Source organism: Rhamphochromis sp. 'chilingali' (assembly GCF_963969265.1).
Source record: "Rhamphochromis sp. 'chilingali' genome assembly, chromosome: 2".
Lineage (NCBI taxonomy): Eukaryota > Metazoa > Chordata > Actinopteri > Cichliformes > Cichlidae > Rhamphochromis > Rhamphochromis sp. 'chilingali'.
Genome location: NC_137930.1, coordinates 44732101 through 44758613, shown reverse-complemented (window position 1 = coordinate 44758613; position 26513 = coordinate 44732101). Strand labels below are relative to the sequence as shown.

Sequence of the window (26513 nt, the reverse complement as noted above, 5' to 3'; positions counted from 1 at the left end):
TTAGGCTAAGCAGTAAGTGCCAGAAATGGCTCGTTCCGTCACTATCAGTGATCAGCAGCAGACACCTGAGTGCTGCTGGGCCTGAGACCCAGCAGAATCAAATGTCATGTCCAAAATGATTAATAAGGAGTCACTCTAATATAGCAGGTAGGCTACCAACTTGTTATTAAAAAGCAAAACTCTATTTAGCTGCACATCAGGGAAATTAAAAAAGCTAAATGTGCAAAAAGAAGAGAAATGGCCTTAATGTATAAAATAACAACCAAAAAAAACCAAACAAATAACACTAGTAGTTTGCTGAACTCTTTTTATTAATCAGTGAAACACAAAGAAAAACGATCTTTACCTTTATATTTACAATTGCTTATAATACCTGTACATTCTTTCTGGACTTCAAGGGCTCTGTAGCAACAGAATAACACACATATACAAATGTAAGAAAATAATAATTTACATACATAGTTTTTGCCAGAAAAAAATCAAAACATTCAGGACAGCAGTTTTGTTTGTTTCATGTTCAAGTCACTTCATCATCCTGAATTAAAGATAGATCCTCAACTTTAAATTCTCTAAATCCTCATCAGTGATAACCAACTTTGATTCTTTAATATCAAAATATGTCATTTCTGTCTGCTGAAAAATGTTCTGCAAAGTTTTGGCATGAGGGGACTGAAACTGAAAAATTTTCCCCAAAACACATTGTTATTTAACTCTAAAAATAATTGTCTTGCGTTTCATCATCAAAATGTAGACGTCAAAAGATTGACCAACTTTCTTCTGATTGGCTCTCCCTTTCAAACAGAAGGATTCAATAGCAGGTTGCAGCAGCCAAAGCTGATTTCCTGAGATGACCATATTAGCACTTTGAAGTCTGAACTTTTGACTCACAGGGATTACTTGTACATACACTGAACCCAAAATCTGGCCACTGTGCTCATGCATACATAACAAAAAAGAAGATGTCCTCTTTAATCAGGACTGTTTTTAGAGAATAATGAGGTAAACGAGGTAAAATGGCAACAGCGGAGAGGTAACAGTGGCTGATGGAAGATATAGACCATATGACAACTGATGACACAATGTAATAAAGTCGCTAAAATATGATAGAATTAGGGACAAGATAAATTTATGATGAAAATATTAGTTAGAACCACCACTTCATTGGATACTGCTGCAATAAGACTCCTTAATACTTTTCATAAATGCTAAGTCAGTCTAGTCTAACTTCAGCTCTCACTCCATCAGTGACCTTTTTTTACATGTCAGCCTGAGAAAAAACCTTCACACTAAACTCTCTAAATACTGCTATTTTCAAGCAGGTGTGTTCTCCCAGTTTAGGTCATTCAGTCTGCAGCAGCTGTTAACCTCACTGAAACGATGCACACGCTTTTTCCTAAACTGCTACACCTTCACTTCACTTTGTCCATGTCAATGGCTGTGATTGGCTCTTCCTGCTGGACAGCCATGCCCCCTGCTGACTGAGTGCAGGTGTGTTGATGGTCCTTCCAGTCCTGTGGACAAAAGAGACGGACGTGTGAAGTGACTGATTTTGAAAATCAAGTAGCAACCTTTTGGCATGAAAAATGAAAAGAAAAATGTCAAAAACTGCCTGCAAGGCCTCAAACATGTGTTTACATTGTTAGTGCCTTTATGAACATTTTAACTGAATGATCTGACAAATAGTATGGCTTCCTGTGTGGTACAGATCATCTAGAAGTCTGTGCTTCAGTTTTAGTGGGTAAAGTTCTAGTATTGCAGCATAGTCTGACTCCATCCAATCATTTAAATCATGATTAAAAACGCACTTATTTAATCATTCTTTCCCGGTTAGTTAACGCCTGTATTTTATACTTAATTCCAATTTTATCTTTCTTTATATCTTTTTCTACTTAAAACCTGTGTGTTTTTAGCAACTTTGATTTGATATTCATTTTTATTCTTGTGTAATTAGTGCCATTGACCTGTAAGCATATTCAGTACTTTGTTAATGGTCTTATATTATTCATGTTTTAACCTGCTGTTTTATTGTGAAGAACTTTGGTATACCGTTGGTTTTTCAATGTGCTATATAAATAAAGTTGTATTGTATTGTATTGTAGTGTAGTCTATAGTCTGTTACTTTATAAAAATTATAGTGTACCTATGAGGGGATTAGTTTATGAATGCAGCTTGCTGACAATATTTGTTAACTTTAGCTGATAATTTAGGATTACCTCCAAATATGGTCACCTCTGGAAAAAAAACATGGCTGCAGCCAACACACGTATATTAAGGCTTTAAAAACCAAACCAGTAAGTTATAGCTATTTGCAAATATATCAGTAAGAAGAAACAGCAGAAACACTTTACAGGCATGTTATGAGTTTGATTTTGCACAACTCTTCAACACCCCTGTTGGAAACACGTTTGAAACCCAACAAATCCAACTACCAGCTGATTTGAATGTAACAGAGTAATCAACGACTGCTGTAACAATAAATTATTTTTTAAACTGCACTGTCATGAAAAAACATTAGTAAAGACTCATAACAAATGTCAGGGAAATCTGTCTATTTTTTGTGTGTCTGACAGAAAAAAGACAGTTGAGTCTTACCTTCCTCTGGCAAAATGTGGAGCAGTAGTTGACTTTGTGACAGCCTGTGCACTCACTCATCGCCACCCGGCCACAGTTTACGCACATCTGCTGCAGAAACAAAGCAGGAGCCTGTGAACATGATAGCTACAGCATTCAGCTCTGCAGATGATTCATCAAGAACTTTGTCACTGAGAACTCTTGTCTTGATAACTCGTTATATCTATATGTTTCTTTACAGTATATGGTATAATCCAAAAGCTTGATTAAAAAAAGAAAAGAAGACTAAAATTCTCTGCTTCCATGTGTTTTTTTTTATATTTACACTGGAGTTTTAGATACACGAGGTGTTCAATGCAGTATTTGTGCCTCAAACTTTTGGGGTAATTTGCAAATCAGAATTTTTTAACAATAAGATGTAAATAATCTTAAAAAATGTATTCATTCCATGACCCAGGAGCTAGTTGCTATAATTACTACATTGCACCTGACCCTTTTGGCACCTCCTGCAGATGATGGGCCCACAGAATGACTGGGCCATGTGACTCATTCGGGCTCAGCCCCATGGGTTAAAGACTTTGATTACTAGGACCCTCAAAACCCTCCAACATGACAAGGTGGCAGCTGCAGGCATGAGAAGTCCATTCCATGTCAGAATAGAAGCAACAAATTAAAGTATCTCAGGGTCTTATTCATGAATGAGGGGAAAGTCGCGTGGGAGACTATTAAAAAAAACAAACAAACACCTAATTGTGAAATGTAGTGTGCTTGGAACTAAAAGTGTGGATGTCTCAGGTCACAATACTTCTTTAAGACTTGTGCTAAATAAGAAATGTAAGGAATTTCAATAATATTTTGGAGCAAGTGAGTGTGTATGTAAGCATGTCATACATTGATGATGATCTCAGTGATTTCAGTGCCCCTCTTAGCTTGAGAGTCATCTGGCTGCTGAAATGAGATCTGGTTCTGAAACGGCTGGGTAAGACCACACACACACACACACACACACACACACACACACACACACACACACACACACACACACAAAACAAAGATTAAAGTCAAATCCATTTGTTGTTACTGCTGATCTAAATCTCACACCTTTTGTGTATGTGTGTGTGTGTGCTCACCTCCTTCCTGCCGCCATTACTTCTGACCCCTACAGGGTCCCCTGCAGAGTTTTTGGCCTGTTCGATCAGAGCCTTGAGCTGCTGGACATTGTTCAGCAGTGTGTTGGCCATCTCCTCCAGGTATATCCAAGTGTTCTTCTGCCCCTCGCTCACTATTGGCTCTGCTCCCCCAATAGGCCCCACATCAAGCCCAGCCACAAGCCCTGCCGATGGAGACGCCGCTGCAGCTGCCACTGCGACTTTGGCCTGAACTGGCTGATGAGCAACAGCTAACGCTGGCAATGCCGTTAGCACTGAGCGAGAGAAGAAAAGACAGCTGTGGATCTTTTTCTGCTACACTGTCTGAAATTTGCTGTTACAGTTTCATGAAAATCTGGTGTATCCTATTATTAGAATATTTCCTAAGATCAACTAAAAAAATGGATTTACAATAAAGAAATGTCCAACGTCTGAAAAGTATCTTTATGTACAAACTCAGTATTTGGCTGAATGTCTTTGCCACTAACTGCTGATTCAGCATGGTGTGGCATTGAGGTGATCAGCTTTTGGGCCTGCTGAAGTGTTTTTGAAGCCTAGGTTGCTTTGGTATCTCTCATTTGCATTTCTGGGTTGGCTGTTTCTCATCTTCCTCTTGATAATACCCAACAGGTGAGGTTCAGGTGAGGGGGATTGGCTGGCCAATCAAGCACGGCAATAAAATGATCAGAAACCAATTTGATAGCAGTTTCAAAATAAATGCGCTTTGAAATCATTTATCTAAGGCGTTTTTTATGTCTCACTTTGTGAATGTAAAAACCCAACAAGGTACATGAGTTGGAAATTACCCGTAGCGATAAATGTGCTAAAGCAGGCAAGACTCCAGCACCTTGAACTGCAGTTTACAACAGTAGTCTTCTGCTCTGCAGCCTCAGAGAGCTCAGCTTAGGTTGAACCAGCTCTCAAACAGGTTCTGGTTAGAGTGATTGACCAGCTCGCAGACAATAATCAGAGCAGAAAAAGGACCATTGTCACCAGCTGTAGTCCCAGACAATGGATTATGGATTGTCTACAGAACTGGGCAATGAGTCTCCACAAGTAGTCACACATGTGAGCTGTCTGAACTGCCTCTGTGTCCTTCACCACAAGGTTAACGAAGCAACCCAGGCCTCAGTGCTTCTGCTTGTAAGCTTTGTCATCATTTTAAGTCCACAGAATCAAATTTAATTAGATTTTTTGTACCTTTTTCTGTCAGGGTAGTAAGAAAGTAAGAGTCTACTAAAGTGTTATAGTGTAAAACACACCACCATTTACCTGTGAGAGCACTCACACACCTTTTTTGTTTCTCAAGGATGTGTTAAAACACAGTGTGTGATAGATGTCTGGTTATTTTTAGACTTGGACCTGTCTGTATCTCAGCTGGTGATGGTTTAAAACGGCCACACATTGGAAGTGTTCGAGTGATTCACTGTACTCCTTGCTTTAAGTGCAAACAGACCAAATTGTATTTTGGATGTTGATTAAAATAACTACATTCTTCTTTAATAGCAGCTTTGCACACTTCATAGGCCTGACACCTGGAGGTTTTTCATTAGTCTTGAGGTTCCACATATTCTGAGCATGTTTTGGCTGCTTTTCCTACATTTTGCAGTCAGACTCCTCCCACAGTATCTGAGCTTTTTTGATTATAAGCTTTTAAAATGTCAATGTTTTTGAGTTTTGCTGAGGTCCTTTTTTATTAAGTTAACACTATTAGCATCTCTCCCGTCCGGACGTTGTAATGCTCTGACTGTTGAATTGTATGGAAATAAATGATTGTTGATTGAGCATTGATACACCGAGTATTGTCCCTCCTTCAGCCCAAAGATTCAAAGAATTGGGAGATTTCAACAACTTGGTGCCGTGACCCGGATCTTTGGTGTGCTGAGGAGGTGCAGATTTGGCCTTTGGTGAGATCGTGGGGCAAAGTGAACAGAAGGCCGGCCTAAAACAGAAAGGTAAGCACAGCCTGTTGTATTATAAATACCAAATGTGCATATTGGGCTTTCCAAATTAATCTGTTCGCTGAGTCACATGTATTTTCACAGTAAATTTGTCGGTGTCTGGTTTTTGGCGCAAGATACTAACAACATAAGTTGAGGCTGAATTCCAGTGTGTTAAATAAACTGCTTCTACCGAGATACTAATAACATACTACGTTGGACTAGTTGCAGTAATCTGCTTCTACCGAGATACTAATAACATACTACGTTGGACTAGTTGCAGCCACTTTACCTTCCACATTTAATTTTGTCTAATACTGGCTTCTGTAGCAATAATACGTTAGAATTTATTCTGAAGACGCGGCCATTAGTCCAGTACATTGAAGTCGAGGTTTGTTTATTTTGTTTATGGTGTCAGTGACGTCCTGGCTTTTGCCGGCTATGAAATAGAAGTTGATTTAAGGAAAAGCAGATGCTGGCTTCACGGTGCAGTTGAACGCTGGCAACGCGAGAGCGAAACACGTCCGTAGGTTTGGTTTATGATACGGCGTGTTCCGGTGGTGCGGCCGTGAAGTGCAGTAGTGGTTGGTGCTAGTTTTAGTACATTGGATAGAGGTTTGACGGTGGTTTGTGGCGTCAGTCGAGTATAAAGGGCTGCGGTCATAATACAAAGTAAAAATTTAGTACATAGCAACACCTGGTTTATGATGTCAGGTATAACTTCGTGGATGCAAGCATCACTTTTATGATGCGACTTTGCCCCGTGGTGGCGGTCATAGGCGCAGAGAAAGGGGTATTTTGGTCTATGGTGCAGTGTGCTTTAAGAAGATCTAATCGTTGAGCTCAGAGGTTTCTGTGTAAAATTCCCGCTGAGGAAAAGTGTTGTGTGTGAGTGTGAAAGCGCGCTCTGGGTGAGAGAGTGTGTGTGAAGCTGCGAAGCGCGCTCTGGGTGCTGTCTTGTGGGTAAAGCGCGCACTGAGTGAGAGTGTGAGTGAGGCGCGCTCTGAGTGTGTTTTTTGTGTGGAGTGTGAAGCGTGAACACAGTGACAGTGACGGTTGATGTGTTTGATTAGGAGGACATTAGAGCAAATACACATTTTAGGATCAAAGGTTGATGCCTAGTGTACCTGTGGAACATTTGCCTATGGAGTGGCGACCCTCCTGTTCGTGGACGCGCGGGCAGGACCGGCGGCGTCCGGGTGCCGAGGTGGTGACTTGGGGAGGTGAGGGCCCCCGCATAGCTACGGAAATAACACTGGAACGGCCGTGTAATCACGGGTTCACATTTATTCCGGACTAGAACAAGACACATTTTGCGAACAAACGTTGAGTCTAGATTAGTAAAGAAATATAAAAAGGTTGAATTCCTCGTTTCAGTGGTTGAAATTGTTGTGTGCCTGTCCCCTGACGAGTGTGAAATTAAAATAAAGAGGGAATTTGGAGCCACATAGAGATAGACGGGCATAATTGGGTGTATTACTCTGTGGTGTAATAAAAATAAAAAGGAGAGATAGTAAGAGGTGTGCAGTGGAGAATTATGGAGGAGTACAGAGAGGAATGTGTTGGGAGACTGGCGTACAGTTTACGCTGTCAAGGTAGGCGGGTTGCCTGCTTATCTGTTTAACAGTGATGAAAATGAAATTAAATAAATCTCTTAGTGTGTTAATACAGGAAGCTGCGGACCTGGACCAACTGCCCCCACAAGCATAGCGGCCGAAGCAAAATTATAGGTAATGGGAACCACACCCAGCACGAATCAGCAGCTGTGAAAAAGACAGCAGCGAGGAGAGAATTAGAGGAGAAATTAAGAGAAGTTTTAACACATAAAATTGGGGCCAACGGACTTGTGGAGGTTGGGAAGGCGTCCGGAGCATCACAACAAAAAGGTGAAACAAAAACACACACAAGCAGAGAAATCTGAGAGAAAGGCTCCTTTTAAGGTAACGCCTAGTTTGAGAAAAGATAAAATTAACCTGCTTTTATACAAATGCACATACACGCAATGAAGAAACAGCTTACACTCATGAACACGTGAAGATTTTCCAGCAAGGTTAAAGAAAAATTAACATACTTAAATGATGAAGTCTATACATTACTGACAAAGAAACCCTCTGGGTTGCAGGACAACAATTTAACTAAAAAAAAAAAAAAAAAAAAGGAACACTGGTCTAACCAACCAGGCAAGACACAACAAATTTAGTGGTAAAAAGAGTCAAATTGTGACATGTTTTCTGTTGATTGATTAATAAAAGTGATTACTGAATGAAAGAAAGTTCCTTTTTTGGGCTTTTAAACATGATCTTAAGAATTTTAACATATACCGGTGTTGTCCTGTCAACTTGGTGGGTTAGGAGTTGATTATATCGGGAGACAAAAAACAAAAAAGGGGGAGAGAAGGCTGACACAGGGCCTGGCCCCATTGTCTCCCCTCTGAATAACACAGCCAACACAACAACATTTTCCTGTTCGTTTGTTTTTGTTTTTTGTTTTTTGTTTGTTTTTGTTTTGTTTTTGTTTTTTCTATACATATTTAATTACAGGCTGCTTTGCCGGCCCTGAAAGCCGAGGCTGACTGGACTCCTGCTCTCCCCCATACGTGACACTGACCAAATGCTGCAACAGCTGGACCCACAACAACGACCTGAGAATGTCAACAGACCTGCAGGAATGTGATCTCATGCAGCCGAGACGGAGAGCACTAAACCTAAGGCCCGTTTCACTACACGGGGGAAAATTCCCAGACTGCGTCAGCTGACAGAGCTGTGACGAGACGCCCGCCAAGCCCGAATGAAAAGTAAGGCCGAGCAAAAGAATGCTGACCTTGATAACTTTGCATTCACACTGTGCAGGACAGTGATGGACCAACACGGATGATCGGGTGGCGAAAAAGGGCGTGACCGAGACAGGAGGAGTAACTGAGGTCAGAAGGCACCTCAGAATGGACAAAAACACCGAAGAAGATGCAGGTTTCACCTGCGGTGAACATCGACACTGGAGAAAGGACTGCCTCAGAACCAGGACGGACTGAATTTTGAGCAGCAGCAGCAGCAATGGTCGCAAACAAACTGAAAAGGAGGGGGGGCAGGACCCCAGGGCATGCTTCAGGCCGTGGTTTACCCAGAACACCAGAACAGGAAAGTGATGAACACACACACACACACACACACACACACACACACACACACACACACACACACACACACACACACACACACACACACACACACACGTCTCCAAACACACAGATTCAGAATGAAGTGAAATACACACATGAACACGTGCACTCGTTGAGTGAGTGAGAAATGACACACACACACATATACACACACACACACACACACACACACACACACACATACACACACACACACATTGGAATGCTGATTCACTGAGAAGTGATCCACATACACACACACACACACACACACACGCTGATGCAATGAAGAATGCTTTGCTTATGCTGATATGCAAAATGCTGCACACAAACATCCCAATGCATAATTTTTATGAGGAGCCATTGATTACTTAGAATGTGTTATATGTCACCTAGAAGGCATTTATGTAGATTTTAGGAATAAGCTCTAAAATGGTTTGGTTATGAAAACAATGTCTGTGCGTGATGTCTGTTTATGGCTCAAGGCCTTGACTGAATTCTTTGCTGTGCTTCACACAGCCCTGATGAGGAACAGTGGCACAGAATGAAAATGATGAATTAATAGTGTAAGGTTAGGTTGGAGTACGGCATTTTCTGTGATTGAGTTTTAATTCAAGGAGGAACAAAAGGTGTTACGGCACCTGAGGTTCTCATTCCCACACAATATTGTCCCGGCAGGAAGCAAAATTTTCCTGTGAATTTCTGGTTGATTGTTTGGTTTTGTTTAGCGCTAGCTTGATTTTATCAGTGAGCTTTGGCTTGTGTTCTTTCTCGTAAGCGAGAGAGGATAGTTTTATGCTTGGACATGTCTGCAACGGGCCCTAGTTTGTGTTATTGTTGTTAGTGTTTTGTTGGTTATGTCTGTTTTCGTTTTGTTACAGTGCACTGAGATAAGAAAATCTGAGAGGTGTGATCCACCGGTGGTGATATGTTGATATTTTGTGAGTTTATGATTTAACAATCAGCTCTTTAAACCAGGCCTGAAAGATTGAAATTTAAAGCGCTATGAAATATTCTTACAAAAACAGTTGCAAAGTGTGCTTCTCCATGATTGTAATTGGCTTGGGAGAAATTCACTTATAGGGAACACTGATCTAAAAGGATTGCACCGAGTCAATCCGGCCCAAAAAACAACAAGGAATTGTTTTCCTTTTAAAATGATGACGTCATCTTGCTGGTGATGAAGGCTCGAATAGGTTGCGCGGGAGACTCCATTATCAGCAACATCTGGTATGAATGTGTATGGAGGTATGCATGTGAATGGACTGTGATGGACTGACGACTAAAAGTTTTGACTGACTTGATACTGAGACAATGACTGCACCAACTTTAGGATTAGTAAATGCCAATAAACAATTCATAAACAATTCACCCAGCCGACAAGAGAAGGGTGGATGCTTCGCTTTGTTTTGTTTTGTTTTTTCAGGAGCAGGAGGATAAGAGAGACTGGAGGAGGAGACTCTAGCTTCACATAAGTATGAACTGCAGACTTAACACTGTGGTTGCTGATGTTTGCATTAAGAAAACTGTGCTATATTAGCTGTGTTTTGAGTAAGGTATCATGTTATATTATTGGGAATGCCAAATGCTACAGTGGAGAAGACTTTTGATACCACTCATGACTGGAATATGTTATTATTAACCATAGCAGGCCACTGTAAAAAGTCAATTAAATTTTATAGAGGAAAATCGCCAAAATTGAACAATACCTATGAATGACTGGCCACATTCAGAATAGAGATATGCAATAATAAACATTGGTCCACGTGATTTAGGTTCTCACTTGAAATAGTAAGTTATTAAATGTAGAATATAATCGACAGGGACATTTGATAGGATGTGGTACTGAAAAGAACAAGAGCAAAGTAAATAAAGAAAATATTGTGTTTAGTTTGGATAAATTCAAATTAAAATGTACCATTACACTCAGAGGATCAATATGGAATAAAACATATGCAAAATTTGTAGGAAGTACATGACTGATAACTGTTCTGTCCTGAGCGTTTGTTTCTAGAGCACCCACTTGACCACACCAACAGTTTCTCGCCACCGAGGAGGGGTACTTGCAAAAAGAATAAAATAAAAATCTGAGTTTAACAAAACATTTTAAATGTAAATATCAAGCTTACCTTTCTTTTTCCATGAAATGTGCTTGTGGGCACGCCAGCCATTTTGAAAAGGTGGGCAAAACAATTGGCAAGGCCACACCCCCACACATGTGATATAATTTTAAAGGTACTGTTGCCCTCTCTAAGAAACATCAGGACTTAGAGGAGTGGCAAGTAGAGTATGCGAGCTACAAGCAAAAACTAAAATGTGTACTACAGTGTGCAAAAATGAAATACTGGGTCATCAGGGGGACATGAGGGACATTTATAAAACTAAAAGTCCCACTAACCTTAAAGTGCACTTGAAAAGCTCACACAAGAAGGCTAACCTAGCTTACCTAGAAGACCTCATCAGGGGGAGCACACTCCCCCTCCTTGAAGAGCTCACCCACTCAACCCGCATCCCCAGAAAACAGCTAACCCCAGATAAGGCAGCGTGATGTATCCCGAGACAACAGGACTGGGACATCTAAATAAAGGTGTGAAACAATCGCCTTCAAAAGGTTATCAATTCACTTGAACCAAAATTAGGACCACTCGGTGCGGCAAGAGTTAATAGTTAATAGTCTCAACACCCAAGGATAACCAGAAGAGCATGATTGATATGATGGAACTGGGATTTTGTTACACTTAATTTTTGCAAAACACAAATAAAACTAAATTGAAACTAAGGATTTTCAGAAAATAAAAACTAAACTAAACTAGCAAACAATTGGTAAAAACTGATTAAAACTGATGAAAATTGCAAAACTATTACAACCCTGGTCCAGACTAAGATGGTGTTGGACATCTTCGGGGCAGAAAAGGGTTGGTGTGACCAAGGTGTGGTTTGGCTTGTTGTATGTACATTTCAAAATGTTACAGCTCTGGATGGACCAGTTACCAGGGCATGGAAGGATGACAGACTTTATTACATGAGGAGAAGGGACATTTTCGGGATCGAAGATCCTCAGGGATGACAAGGCTGGAGCAACGGTACTCGAGAGAAGAATTTCTGATACTTTCTGAGATATGATGTCACCAACCTTCTCTTTTAATTGTCTAGCTCCAATGAATTGACACATGGGAGTGTGTCAAAAAGGGGGAAGTTGAGTCCGAACATCAAACAATGGTTTTATGAACATCTTATGACGTTATTTCTGTGTTTAATAATTTAGCTATGGTAAAACTTAAGCTTATAATGTGTTAGACTTAGAAAGGGTTCACTAATTTTTGATTTCTTTTACACACACATAGATTATGATTAGAATAGGTCCTGAACATAATATTTTAAACCAAATTTGAATCATTAGAACAACAATGGATAACAATATTAGATTATCAAGGCTAGGGAGAGAGGTGTTTTGGTTTTCTGTCTCTTGCAGAGAAAGGAAGAGACACCAGACGGGGACACGGAGATGTGAGGACCCTTCACAGCAGAGACAGATGTAGGGACAGCCGAGACAGCAACTGGGGTCAAGTGTCATGACGTTTGGGCTCCTGGAGAAGATGGATCCCACAAACACAGCAATAACCATGAAGGGGTTGGCGAAAATCCGGAAACACCAGACCAACGAGGTTCGAGAGGCTCTGGCAAAAAGGGGGACACGGCGGTGACCCCAAAACACACAGATCCTTGTTTGAAATCGGGGCAGAATAATCCCCAGAACTGTGCAATGACTAAAGGGTGGTCTAACCCCGGAGGTCGAAGAAAGAAGCTGAGAATCACCCAACTGGAAGACACTGGTAGCTGCAGCAATAAAAATGAAGGTTAAAAGCTCCTTAGACAGAGGTTCTAGTCTAAGTACATTTGAAAGGTATAAGGTGGCATTAAAATGGGAGTGGAAAACTGGAGCACCAAAATAAAGCTGTGGGAAAATTGGGAATGATGGGAGTGTCATCTGTAACTGCTGTTATGGTTGTAAATCTAACTTTGCTTGCATCTGAACTGCGTGAACACAGAGGTCATCCCACATATGGTCCACCCGTTAAAGGGGGACAGAGGGCCTCAGGATCAAGAAAACCTGGACCTTGCGACCCTGGAGTGCATGTTGTAAGTGATCTCTTTCAGAGATCAAAAGGGGGAATTATTAGATTATTCTGTTATTATATGTTACCTTATATATGTAATCAAAGTAGTTGAATTAGAATACTGCTGTAGATCACATTATACCCTTTAATATAGAGTGTGTGAGCTGTATGTAGTGTAGTTCTCATTATACTTTTGAGTTAACAGAACATATTCACATATTAGTTCATTAGATAAATGTGCATCACTCTGTATCCTTGATCTGCTGGGAATGTGTTACACTGTTTTCTTGACATGCTTAATTGTTGAATCATGAAGAGAAGGTTGTAAGCAGGAGACTCTGTGTCTAAAGACAGGGGAGATAGATAGACCACATTCCACACCCCCACCTTACAGAAAGCAGAGAAACAACTGCCGAGGTCATAACTTAGGCGCTGTAACAGAGAAAAAATGTGATGTTTTGGCTTTTACGACTAGCTGGGGGCCACTAGAGACTATAAAAAGCTGAGCAACCCGTCACCATTTTGAGACATGTGCCTGACCCTCTGGTAGCATCTCTCCCGTCCGGACGTTGTAATGCTCTGACTGTTGAATTGTATGGAAATAAATGATTGTTGATTGAGCATTGATACACCGAGTATTGTCCCTCCTTCAGCCCAAAGATTCAAAGAATTGGGAGATTTCAACAACACACAGACTACTTCAGTAAAAGAGCCACAACGGTGACATTTACTGCCATCAAGACAGTCTCCAGAAAAACAGTCAAAGCAGGCTGAATTCTGAAGGCTATCAAAAGGAAACTTCTTGTTTTTTGGGGTTTTTTTGAAATCCAAAATCAGACTGACTTGATATTGAATAAGTAAAACTGTGAAGGTGTATATTGTCGATCTAGAGTGAAATGACTTTCCATATAATAGGGTTCAAACACAAAAACAAAAATATATACATATCCTGCATGGATGTTGATTAAAACAACTAAATTCAAAACCAAACGGTTTGGTTTTCCATGCAGGATATGTATATATTTTTGTGTTTGTGGAGGTGAATAATTTCAAGGACCAATGGGCTGATTCCCACACTGAGAATTGTGATTGTTTAAGTGCCTACTCAAACAAATGCACTACAATGTACGACTGAATGAATTCTCAGTCACTCAGGGGATGGTACCTGCGGTGCTGGCAAACACCTCGCTCTGTGCCGAGCCCTCTGAGATGATGGCAGCAGCAGCGTCGCCTGTTGGCGTGCGGTCAAAGGTCAAGGTCCCAGAAGTAGTGAACTGCCCAGATGGGGACACTGTGACTGTAAGAAACAAACAGAAGTGTGATTCATGTTTGGACAACAAATAGTTTAAAGGTTGGGCTTACATTTTTTACTTTACAGATCTGATTTTGAGAACTTGAGAATAAACTTTTAATTAATAAAATTTTTCAGGAACACAAATTTAAGTACAGGAAATGATTTGAGAAGGAAGATGAATTCTAGGTCAAAACAACTATCCCTGGCTGTAAGTGCACAAAGTTACCAAATCATGAGCTGTGAGCACATGTGACCTACATGTGGTTCCCGGAGTCAACGTAATGTTCTTGGTAGCAGGAAGTTCCTTCTTGGCAGAAATGATCACAGGCTCAGTGTCCTTCTTTCGTCTCTTGTACGGGACAAAGAGGCGTACGGGGCCGGTCTGAGTCAAGCAGAAAGGGAACAGAGATAAAATCAACGCAACATCTAAGAAATCAAATGAAAGCAGAGACAACAAAATGACTGCTGATACCGATAAACCATTACTGTTTTAAAATCATGTCTGTTTTAAGATAGTCATCACTAAGTACTTACAGTTATATTTAGTTACATTTCTATTAATTTAAGTAACAATGTAAAAAAACAAATAAAAAAATATATATATATTGTGCAGTAACTAAAATTATTAACTAATAATAATTGCATAAGAAGGTTTTGGTGCAAATGTTGTTGTTACTGGGATGTCTAGTGAAACTAACCTGAACAGAAAACAAAAATTCAAAATGAAGTTATTATTATTATCATACATTACTGTAAAGGGCTAAATGTTAGCGCTCTAATGTGCAGCTGTCATTTCACAAGTAACAGCAGCACAGAGAGTGCACTTGTGCTCCTGCGATGACCAAATCACCAGATTCTGGTGCAGCCTTATTTGATGTCATAGAGCTGTATCAGCTGTTCCTTTGAGTAGCTGGTGCTCAACTGATCCATTTGATTTTGTGGTACAAGATTAGAGCAATGTGTCACATGCTGCCATCTATGTGAGCATGGAGGGAACCCGAGTTAACAAAGAAAACCAATAACCATCGCGCGACACATGTTATATATGTTTAGGTTTTGAGTTTTGTTGAGCCAGTAAGGAAAGCCCAGACTGCTTTAATTTGCTTTGTTGTATATTTTTGATTCGTAGAGACTTAATCAAGAAGCCTCAAAGCTTAAATTATGCCTCAAGAAAAATTACATGTGAAGCCCTTGTGTCGCAGAAGAAGTAGCTCCCTTCTGTGTTTAAACTGGGGACTAGAAGAAGGCCTAAAAAAGAAGCCATCTTGTTTATTAATAGGCACACTGCTCTAATATTCACCCTGAGATGTGATCACAGCACAGACTGAGAGAATCATTATTATTTTGTTTAATGATAATGTATCTCCATATAGATCGCAAGATAAAGCATCTGGAAATGAAGTTATAGTGATGGACATTTACAAAAAACAAAAAAACAAAAAGAAAAAATCATTTACCATGCTGATATTTTCTTCTCCCAGAGAGTCTCCCTCCTTTGGACACTAATGATGCAAAAAATAAGACGAACACAAACAGATATTATTCAGATATTATGTGTAACATCTCAGATTATGATAATTTAAATAATTTCTAATTAACAGGCTGATTTAAAAGCTCATCAGGACTTGTCCACTTCACTCACCGCTATCAGGTCATCACAGCAGGCTGCACAGGTACAGGAGGCAGCATGGGGGTTCAAGATACGCTCCTGCAAACACAGGTTTACTGCATGAGGTTTTGCATGGACTTGGCCCACCTCCTTTTATAAACAAAGGACTAACTAGAAAAAAAGTTTTAGAACAGTAATTGTTTTCTGTGTGACTTTATCAGTCTCTCACATTGTTGTTGAGAAATTTTGGCTCACTCTTCTTTACAACGTTGCTTCAGTTCATTGAGGTTTACAGGGGTTCATTTATGCACATCTCTCTTAATGTCAAAGGCCATTGCAACATCTTGATACTTTTCTTTTTCAGCTATTCTGTTTCATATTTGTTGGTGTTCTTAGGATCATTGTCCAGCTGCATGAGCCAATCAGTCGATTTTTAGCTATCAGACAGATGGTCTCACATTTGACTCTAGAATACTTTGCTAGTTTCGTGGCTCAAGATTAGCTTAGGAAAATCCAAATTCACAAATTGGAAATGCAAATTTCTTTGCATCACACAATACAGTGCAGCACTGCAGTAGTACGATAGTGAGATAGTAGTGAAGCAGTATATTTAATTACCTGTATGAGGCAGAGCAGAGGTCTGCCAGCATATCTGATGCTCCTCTTCCAGTCTTTGCTGCTTGCTCGCCCTGCGAGACCTTCAAACTCAGTGGGAGTGTACCACTGCTGGTTGTGTTTGATGCAGCGACCTTTGCCCCCTGACAAAACACAACACTGTGAGTGTGGGCAGCAATAAAACAAGTAACTCAAAATATACACAGTATAAAAGAGTCTTGACTATAATATTTCACTCTGGATAGAAGTACCTTTGATTTTATCCCAACTACTTCTCAACACATTTTAGTGTTGGGGGCTACACCCTCTTAATGGCACAAAAATTTATTGCTCGTCCCGTCTAGCTCAACTTCATGTTCCAACCTCCCATCAAAACTCTAGCATAAAAAAAAAATTGTCCTTTTTTTTTTTTGGCCACCTGTCCTGTTTGGTTCTTTTGCCATCAGAATTATTGTCTGAAGGCAAAGAGAGAAGCCCAACGGAATTACTTTACCAAGTGGACCATCCCTGCCTTGCCGTATTGGTCCATTTGATTGACTTTTGTTATTATTATTTATTTATTTTATTTTATTTTCAGTTGTTGCAGATGGGACAGACATGACCGGGGGGAGGGAGGTCAAGATTTACAGCGCACAGTGTTCTTTGAGGTAGGAGCCAAAAAGGGTGTAGTTTGTGTCTGTGAGCACCCGTGTGTACACCTGTGAGCATGAGCGCGCTTGTATTTAAAAGGTTCCTTCATGTAATGATCTGCTACGGCATGAAGCAGGTATAGAGGAGATCCAGGCTCCAGACATCCAGAGGCCCCTAGAGCACAAGAGACCAAGGAAGACCAACGGAGGGGCAACTGCGCCACTATCCCAGAAAGTGCTGAGGAGAGCCCCAGATGAGGGGTCACTCAGCAGCCGCGGAGCAGAAGCCAGGGGGGGTTGCAATGACGTGCCCGTGAGCTCCGCCGGCACCCAGCTGTGCTAGAGTGACCGAGCCCCAGGCCGAGAGGCCTAGGGCACCCCACCCCGAAAGTGGCCCGAGCGAGCCCCAGGCTCCAGGCCCCGATAAGCAGCCACCAAGGAGTGAGCCGGTGCGTACCTGGACGCCCATCCCCGGACACAAAGACCCACCAATGCACCGATGTCTGAGGGCGTCTGCAACTGGCAGGGGGAGTGCTGGGGGGAGATAGGCCTCCATACCTTGGAGGGCCTGAGATGTCCCCAGAGAGGTGGCGTCTGATACCCGACCTGACATATAGACACAAACAAACAGGCACACACAGATACAAACATCCATTCCCACCCTCATGCTCTCATATGCAAATACTCAGCACTCACCCAACGTGGAGACAGACATACAGAGACACTGTACACACAATCACACTCCCCAAACGTAGTCTATACCCCAGGTCTAGGTACCCTTGCCCCTGGAGGGGAAAACTGCATCCAGACCCAGGTAGTGAATAAAAAATTGTTCTGCACCAGAACTTTAACCCGTCTTGCTACTATAACAACAATATGGTAATAAAGGCAAGCTTCTACATCATTTTGTCTATTGTGCCTCTGTATTAGCAGTGAGACAACAGTGCCATCATGAGGTCAAACAGGCAAAAGGAACACTGTCACTTGTATATAGCAAATTATAAAAAGCAAATATAGCTGAAGGAATATAGAGTGTTGTGAAAATTATTGGTAATTTCTTATTTTTCTTATTTTTAATAACATGTGTCACACATGTTTCAGGTCATCGAAACTAATTTTAATATTAGAAAAGATAAAAACAGTAAATATAAAATGCTGTTTGCAATAATGATCTAATTTATTAAGGGGAGGATATCCAAACCAACCAACATGGCCCTATGTGGAAAACGTAATTGCCCTTTCTTGTTAAATAATGAATTAACTTTTGTTAACCACTTTTTTGGAGAGCTGAGTAAACTTTCACCAGTCACACCCAAGTATTACCAGGCCAGTTGAATTAAAAAAAAAGTCACTTAAGTAGCACCTGTCTGACAAAAATAGGCTACAAGAAAGAAGAAGTCAGAACATTTATGAATTGCCTCACATGTCTCAATCATGGTCAGTGATGATAATTCAAGAAAAAGAAAGAAACTGGAAAACAATGGTGGAAGAATATTCTGTGAACTGACCTTTAAAAATTGGAATTTTTTTGAATTTCTTTTGGTTTGTGTTCTGCTGTAGAACTAACACAGCATTTCATAAAAATACGTCATAGCAACAGTCAAGCAACGTGGTGGTGGTGCGATCATAGGTTTGCTGCTTAAGGATGGGAACAATTTGGCATAACTGATGGACTCATGAATTCTCCTCTCTACTTGAAAATCCTGAAGGAGAATGTCCAGCCATTAGCTTATGCCCTGAAGCTCAAGTGCACTTGGGTTATGCAGTAGGATAATGATCTGAAACACACCAGCAGGTAGAGCTGGGCCATATTATACTGTTCACGGTAATACCAGTATAATGTTGGGCAATGATAAGAAAATGAAATATCGCGATAGAATATGGGTAAAACCCGCATGCGCAGTGCCTTTGTTTTCATACGCACATGCCGGAAAAAGCATGGCGGTGACGGAGAATGAGAAGGGCGAAAGTGGATCATTGAATGAAACGGATGAACCAGAACTGGTTTGTAAAAATGCTGCAACTTCAGTGGTGTGGAACTGGTTTAGCTTTCGTCCATCAGATACACAACATAGCACTATTTTTGGTAGAGCATGCTAGTGGGCCGTCGTTATTACCGCGTTTTTTTAAAAATACGGCACACTTAAAATCAATCCTTTGATTTTTCTGACAATCGACAGTGCCCCTTATAATCCCGTGCGCCTTATTTTTGAATTCTGGTTGTGTTTACTGACCTCGAAACGATTTTATGTGGTACACGGTAGTGATGTGCGGATCGATACTGAAATATCGATTCTTCCGATACCAGCAATTTATGTTCTAGAATCGATTCTCATATTATAATATCGATATTTTAGTACTGTGGGGTAAATTTGTAGTTTTCCATTAAAATGAACGCAGTAGAAAGAAACTATATCATTCGGATTGTCTAATTTGGAAGGAACTACTTCCTCTTACGCCTTTCATAGTCATGTGCGAAATACGGCTGTATAAATGTGTCGCAGCCCCTAGGGTGCACACTCACAACAATGGCTGAGCGCAAACAGAGTCATGTGTGGATGTATTTTACCTCCACAAACAGCCAAGACGCGGTTTGTGATATATGTGGCAAGACAGTGAGGTGTTGTGGCAACACCACTGACCTTGTCAAACACCTCAGAGTAAATCATATCACAGAATATGATGAGCTTATGTTGAGGCGAACTGAAGAGGAGAGGGGCAGGTGCTGCTAGGGGGAGACAGACGTCTCTCGCGGAGTTCATAGTGCTGCAGGCAGGCAACATGCTCAAATAGCTCACAACTTCAGGGTTGTTGTTTTTTTATTTCTATATGATTATTCTGCATTATTAAGCAATAAAAACAAGTTGTCCTCTAATCATTATGAAGCAATATGGTTATGTTATTATTACAATTACATAATACAATTATATATTGCATTATGCAATACAATGAAACATTAAGTTTTTGTACAGAGTATCGGTATCGGATCAGTATCACCGATACCACCCTGAATTTTACTTGGTATCGGATCGGAAAGGAAATCAGTGATATCGCACATCACTAGTACACGGCGCTCGAACATCTGTTGAATGTTTTAGTACGACTTTGCTAAGCTACGAAGCCGCACCGCTTGATGGATTGTTGGAGCATTAGGGCTATCGTAGGCAGGAGCCTGGCGGAGTGATACGTACTGTGCTTCAACATAATATTACCGTATTGTGTGTGTATAACCTCTTTTTAAGTTTTGTGGATATTATACATGGTTATGCTGAGGATATGTTGGCCAATTTCCACTGGAAATGCCTTTTGGTTAAACTGTCAGCAAGGAATTTGCATTTGCACTGTTAAATTTTATATAACTTTAATGCACATAAAAAAAACAGCTGCTTGTTTAAGTGAAAATATGTTGATTTTTTTTGCACTAATAAAGTTGTGGAGTTGTAAAGTATTTTGTCTAGTGTCGATTATATCGTCAGTTATATCGTTATCACAAATTTTCAAATGTATATTGTGATAAATATTTTTGGTCATATCGCCCTGCTCTACCAGCAAGTCCACCTCTGAACTGCTCATGAGACAAAAGCAGAGTGGCCTACTCAAAGTCTGGTCTTAAATTTGACTGAGATTGTTTGGCATGTCCTTAAATTGGCCCTTCACACTCAACAACGCTATAATGTGGCTGAATTAAAATAATTATACTAAAATAAGATGGGTAAAATTCCACCACAGGGATGTGAAAGACTCGTTGCCAGTTTTTGCAAATGTTTGATCACAGTTCTAACCTACTACAACCAGTTAATCAGGAGTTTTACATCTCCACAGTAACCTGAATAACAAGATCAGCTTGACCATGTGATATAGCATGCATAGGTGTGATAATCACCTGATCCCAGTCTGTTTTTGTACAGAAGTCCGCTGGTATTCCTGCAGCGTACTGGCAGCTCATTGTTGTAAACTGAGGGATCCCAGTTGTACTTGGAGCAGGAGTCTTTGTCCTGGGGTGGAGTCAGAGGAGTGGGTGGAGTCTGTGGACCTGGGAGAAGCACAGGAGAACATAAAAAAATGCACAGATCAGACATTTCAGATTACCAGACACCTGTAGACACCACACACACACACACACACACACACACACACACACACACACACACACACACACACACACACACACACACACACACACACACACACACAGGGGTGTACCTGATGTGATGGTGGCAGCGGACTTGAGGCCAGCTGCTTCCACGATGCTGCCGTCAGTGTGAACCACAATCAGAGTAGCCTTCTGGGTACTGAGACCTTCACCCAGCTGGAGAGTGGTCCTGCCGCTCTGTGACAGATGTGGAAGGAGTACATACACTCATAATCATGGAGCAGCATAAGAGGTATGAGAATATGCTGATGTTTTAAAACTACTCGAGTAGTCAGCAGGGAAGCCCATGTGATTTTGTGAATTAGGTTCTAATAATTAACGCTACAGTGCTAACGTGCACAAATGAATCAGTTCTGTGCTGAGGACATTTAACATTAATTGGTTTTTATTCAACGTCACCTCAATTTTCTGTAAATAATGTCATAAGATACTGTTTATCATCATCAAAATGTGATAAATGGCAAAAATAGAAGGGGAATGGATCTAGTCAAGTGTGTGTTAATCTACCAGCACGTGTTCAGGGAGACTCCCAGATGTGGCGACTGTTGTGGTGAAAACATTGTCCTCTGTCGCATGAACGCCAGCCACTGTAACTGCCGTCACATCTGATCAACAACAAGAAATTTCATCGACACATAAACCTCCAGATTAGCAGGAATACAGTATGAATAAAAATATAACTACAAAGGAGGATTACAATAATAATGACCTAAAGCAGGTAACATAGAAAACAATAAACACTGGTATTACCAGAATCAGAAGACTCTTCTATTATGTGCTTATGAGAATGAATGATTTTCATCTATATCAGTCATGGTACTGGATGTCTTGTTTTGTTTTTTAGTCTTTGTTGCTCCGTTTGCTTCTTGTTTTTCTTTTGCTGCTTGAACTTTTTCTTCACAGTAATTTAGCATTTTGTTGTGTTAGTTTTGCTATCTAGTTTCTGTTCATTACTACAGTTTGCTAGTACTCTATTTCTCTTTTTTCATTCACCCCCCTCCCCATGTTCCCTGTGGTCTGGTTTAGCTTCCGTCTCTGTGCCCAGTGTTCCCATGTTCAACTTTTTCTGTTTTATTTTGATAGTCTCTTGCGCATTGTGTTCGGCTCTACTTCCTCCTCTGACCCATTGTGTGATTGTCTACACCTGTGTTAGCTTAGCTGTCTCTAATCCCCCCATTACCTTGTGTATATACATAGTTTTAGTCTGACTGTATTCACGTTGTACTGTTTTCCTGCCTGCCTCAATCCCTATATTTTCTTGCCATTTGGATTCCATTCTGAGAACTCTGTTTTGATTTACTCATTCTAGCCCAGTAAATAGCTTGTTTTGTTTTTGAATCCTGCCTCCAGGTCCTCACTTTTCACACTCCACACCATAACATTACTCTCAGGCTTTAAATAATAAAGTTTAAGCAGAAGGAAATGAACAGATGGATGAGGGGAAATATTATACTTGGGACAAATACATGATGAGTCATGTCTGTGGTATATGTTACTGATATGTTACAATTTTCGGATGGAATGTGGCATCGCACACAACGGTGTGTCCGTAATCGGAAAATTGCCGGTTCGAGCCCCGGCTCGGACAGTCTCAGTCGTTGTGTCCTTGGACAAGACACTTCACCCGCTGCCTACTGGTGGTGGTCATAGGGCCCGGTGGCGCCAGTGTCCGGCAGCCTCGCCTCTGTCAGTGCGCCCCAGGACAGCTGTGGCTACAATGTAGCTTGCCATCACCAGTGTGTGAATGTGTGTGTGAATGGGTGGATGACTGGATGTGTAAAGCGCTTTGGGGTCCTTAGGGACTAGTAAAGCGCTATACAAATACAGACCATTTACCATAATGAGCTGCCTGACCCATACACCCTCACCAATTCCACTGGACTAGAGTACTGTTAATCTCCCAAATCTCTCATCATGACAGGGAACAAAAGACTGCATCTAAAGAAGAGATTTTGAGTGTCCTTGAATAACTATTCCTGAAGACTATTTAAAGAAGTTAAAAGAAAGCTTCCTTAAAGATATTCATACCAAATATTGACTTTTAAAATCATCAGAATTATAAAGACTTTAGTTTTGCCTTATGTACACAGTATTTCCATGTTTGTTTGTATGTTTCAATAAACTACTGCACCCATTTCCCAAACAAAATATAAAGAAGGGTTGGCTCAAGATTTTGCACAATCCTGTAGCTAACTGGAACTATTAAAGAAGTAGAAGGTAAAAGGACAACTCTTTACTTTTAATCATTGATAACATGGTGAAAAGATCATGTTACATGTTTGCTCATGTACACTTGGCTGAAAATCAAGTATTTTATTGTAGTATCCATCTGAAGCTTTCACATTTTTACTTTTTAACGTTCCGTGGGTTTCACCAGATCAGGGTAACACAGTATTTTCATACTAAACACTAAATATGCTTTTACAGTATCTACTGCTGAATTTAAATGGAATTTAAAATGTGAAATGTGATTGAGATACTACGTTTTATTTGTTTGTTTTTTTGTCTTTAGCATTTGTATAAATATATGTGTATAAATTTTGTATTTTGAGTTTGCATTGCTGCTACATTGGCTGAGTCTCCCTTGTGCAGACTCAGTATATAATGTATATAATTCTAAATAAAGAAACTTTATTAGATCAAGCATGTTTTGATGCTACCACTTAGTTTAGCACTTTGCAATGCAATCTTTCCACAACACAAAGACGTTTAATCTCATTAGCAGGGTTAGTTTCAACAATAACAACATTTGTATGAGGGCAAAAGGATGTACGTGAGATTGAAAATCAGTATTTTCTATACCTGTCTTCCCCACTGCATTTATTATTGGTTTTGCATTGGCCCCTATCCCATGTTTGTGGTTTCCTCGGTGTTTGCCACCTGGGCCACCCGAGTTTTTTTTTTTTTTAAACACATCTTCAAGCGTCTCTCTTATGAATCATTAACTTTTCTGAATAATAAATAATGTATTCGGCAGATAACAATGTTCTCCCCGTTTAAAGCAGTGCCCGTACATAAACAGTGTTTGGTTAAGAGGCAGCTGGTGCTAACGTTATTATCTCAGTTTGTGTTTTAGCGCCACCTCGCACAGCAGCGGCCTGCTGCTAACTGTAGCCCGTGTTACCTGCAAAGGCAGCCTCGGCCTCGTCTGGGTTCGGTAGGGACTCGGCTCCTAAGCCGATGTTTCCCGGTTCCGCCATCACAGCCATCGTGGTAACTTCGGCCTCCGACTCGGTATCCGAGCCCACTCCCTCCACCGGCGGCTCGCCGATGGGCGGTTCATCCAGCCCGAGCGCTTTCGTTGCCGAGTCCGCTTCGTCCATTCCTCCCTCGAACGACAAGAGCCGAAAGTCACCGAGAAAGGACGTCGGGCAGAGTGGGTTCGACCTCACCCGAGCCCTGTACGGAGCAGACAGAAATCTCCGCAAACGGAACTGTTTACGGGTAATCTTTAAAATGTTCTCAAAAAATTCAGGTAACCACAAAGGACTCGACTCAGCTAATACGGAGAGAGGAGGGCTTCCCGTTCTTTGTATTTTCATCAAGTCTGAAGAAGGAGATAACACCGGAAATTGCCGAAAGAACACGAACCAACCCGAAAGGACACAGCAACACAGCACTACAGGCACCCCATACAAATGTTTATATTAGATGTGTTCATTTTCTTGTTTTGCTCAGAAATTCTTTTAAAAATGTACATTTTTTGTTCTTGATGTAATTGTATTTGGTGTACTGTTGTTCGTAGTGTTTACCTGCTGTGTTTGTGTGCTGCTGACTATTTTATGGTAACAAAAAAACTACTTAAAATATTGTGAAGTTGTCTAATGAATGTTTTATTTCTTTTCATTTGATCATCAATTTTTTTTTTTTTTTTTTTTACACACTATGGTTCTGAAAATATGCGTATTTAATTAAAATAGTATTATTAATCTGTAGCAGTGCCCATAACTACCAGAACTTAAATAAATTATCCTCAACATTTTCTACAATTTAAATAATTTATTAGATCTGTATTAATGATTTCTTTCACCCATGCTCAACTATAAGAAAATAATATAACTTTCAACTCTTCAAGAATTACAAATATCTGTTTCAGTGACTGAAAGTGGAAGAAAAAAGAAGCAAAGAAAATGATATGAATATTCTTGTAACCCATCAACAGGATAGGATAGGTCCCAACATTTCTTATAATTATAAAAACAGTCTGGATTGCAAACATACTGAAAGGATGGCTAATAACATATGAACATGTCAAAAGTCTTAAGAGCTATCTTTCAAAATGCAGTGACAAGACCAAGACCAGCCAAAAGCAGATGGTACCACTTTTTGTACTAGTGGGGTGGACTGATTAGTTTTAGTGCCCCAAAATAATGAATATATGCATGTTTGACCTTCATATGTTTGCCCTAGCAGTAACAAACACAATTAATTTTGGACAAATTAAAAATTGCTATATTTTCCACATATAAAACTTTTTGACCTCTGCCTCGTCAGTCATTTCCTTCCTTGCACTTCATTGTGAGACAGTAGGAAACACTAAACATAGATAGAGAGAAATGTCAACATTGCAGAGCATTACACTGACTAAAATCGCAGATTATTTCCCAGTTGTTGACTTTAGTACAGTCGGACTCTTGATTCAGTTTCCCTCTTGTTGTGACTCATTTATGCAGGTGAATGTGGTAATATAGCATAAATATAGACCACAAATCACAGGACACTGAACACAAGTCTTATGTTAATGTATTATGCATGTAATTTTAATGTGGTGGCTTACTGGTGTTTGGACTAAACACAGCACCACCATTTCTATATTTTCTGTATTTTCTCCCTCCTGCATGACAAATATGTGCCTAATACTTACAGTGTTGTATGTTTGTGATGCATTTTGGCTGTTAGATGTTTTTGTATGTGACAAGAACTGAAACAAGATGGACTCGGAGGAAGATAAACAAGCTCTAGGTGTGAAAACTCAAACTGATTTTTTGGAAATTTTCTCCTGATTGACAGGTTCATCAATCAATTAAACTCGGATATGGTGAATGACATTCCCACCTCCCGAGCGTCCGGGCTCTGTTGTCTTCCAACCAAATCAGGACTTGCTGCTGTAGGATGGGACGTACTCATAGCCAACTCAAAGATCCCAAAGTTCAGGCGTCTCATTGATGTGACCACGTCCACTACAGTTTCCTCCGGTGGGCTGACTGACACCTCCAACTGGTCAATCCAATTTTGCCTACGTCGTGCTTTCTTTCTTTGGTGCAAAATAAAAAAAGTCTTTA

At 40.5% G+C, this 26513-nt stretch overlaps 1 protein-coding gene across 4 annotated transcripts; it reads right to left on the bottom strand.

Moving 5' to 3' along the window:
- Window positions 1–290: 290 nt before the first annotated feature.
- On the bottom strand, window positions 291–26423 carry deaf1 (DEAF1 transcription factor; the record flags this gene model as incomplete). Of its 4 annotated transcripts, none has more annotated exons than XM_080874353.1 (14): window positions 291–1511; window positions 2593–2682; window positions 3463–3562; window positions 3703–3994; window positions 14097–14228; window positions 14484–14607; window positions 15683–15727; window positions 15868–15933; window positions 16453–16592; window positions 20962–21111; window positions 21282–21408; window positions 21739–21836; window positions 24356–24630; window positions 26287–26423. In XM_080874353.1, the coding sequence occupies 13 exons, from the start codon at window positions 24552–24554 to the stop codon at window positions 1410–1412; spliced, it is 1665 nt and encodes a 554-aa protein (XP_080730479.1). In that variant the 3' UTR covers window positions 291–1409. The 4 variants fall into 4 exon arrangements, with proteins under 4 accessions (XP_080730479.1, XP_080730478.1, XP_080730476.1 ...); XM_080874352.1 differs by having other exon boundaries at window positions 24356–24560; window positions 26287–26416; XM_080874350.1 differs by lacking the exon at window positions 26287–26423 and having other exon boundaries at window positions 24356–24773.
- Between the last annotated feature and the right edge of the window lie 90 nt (window positions 26424–26513).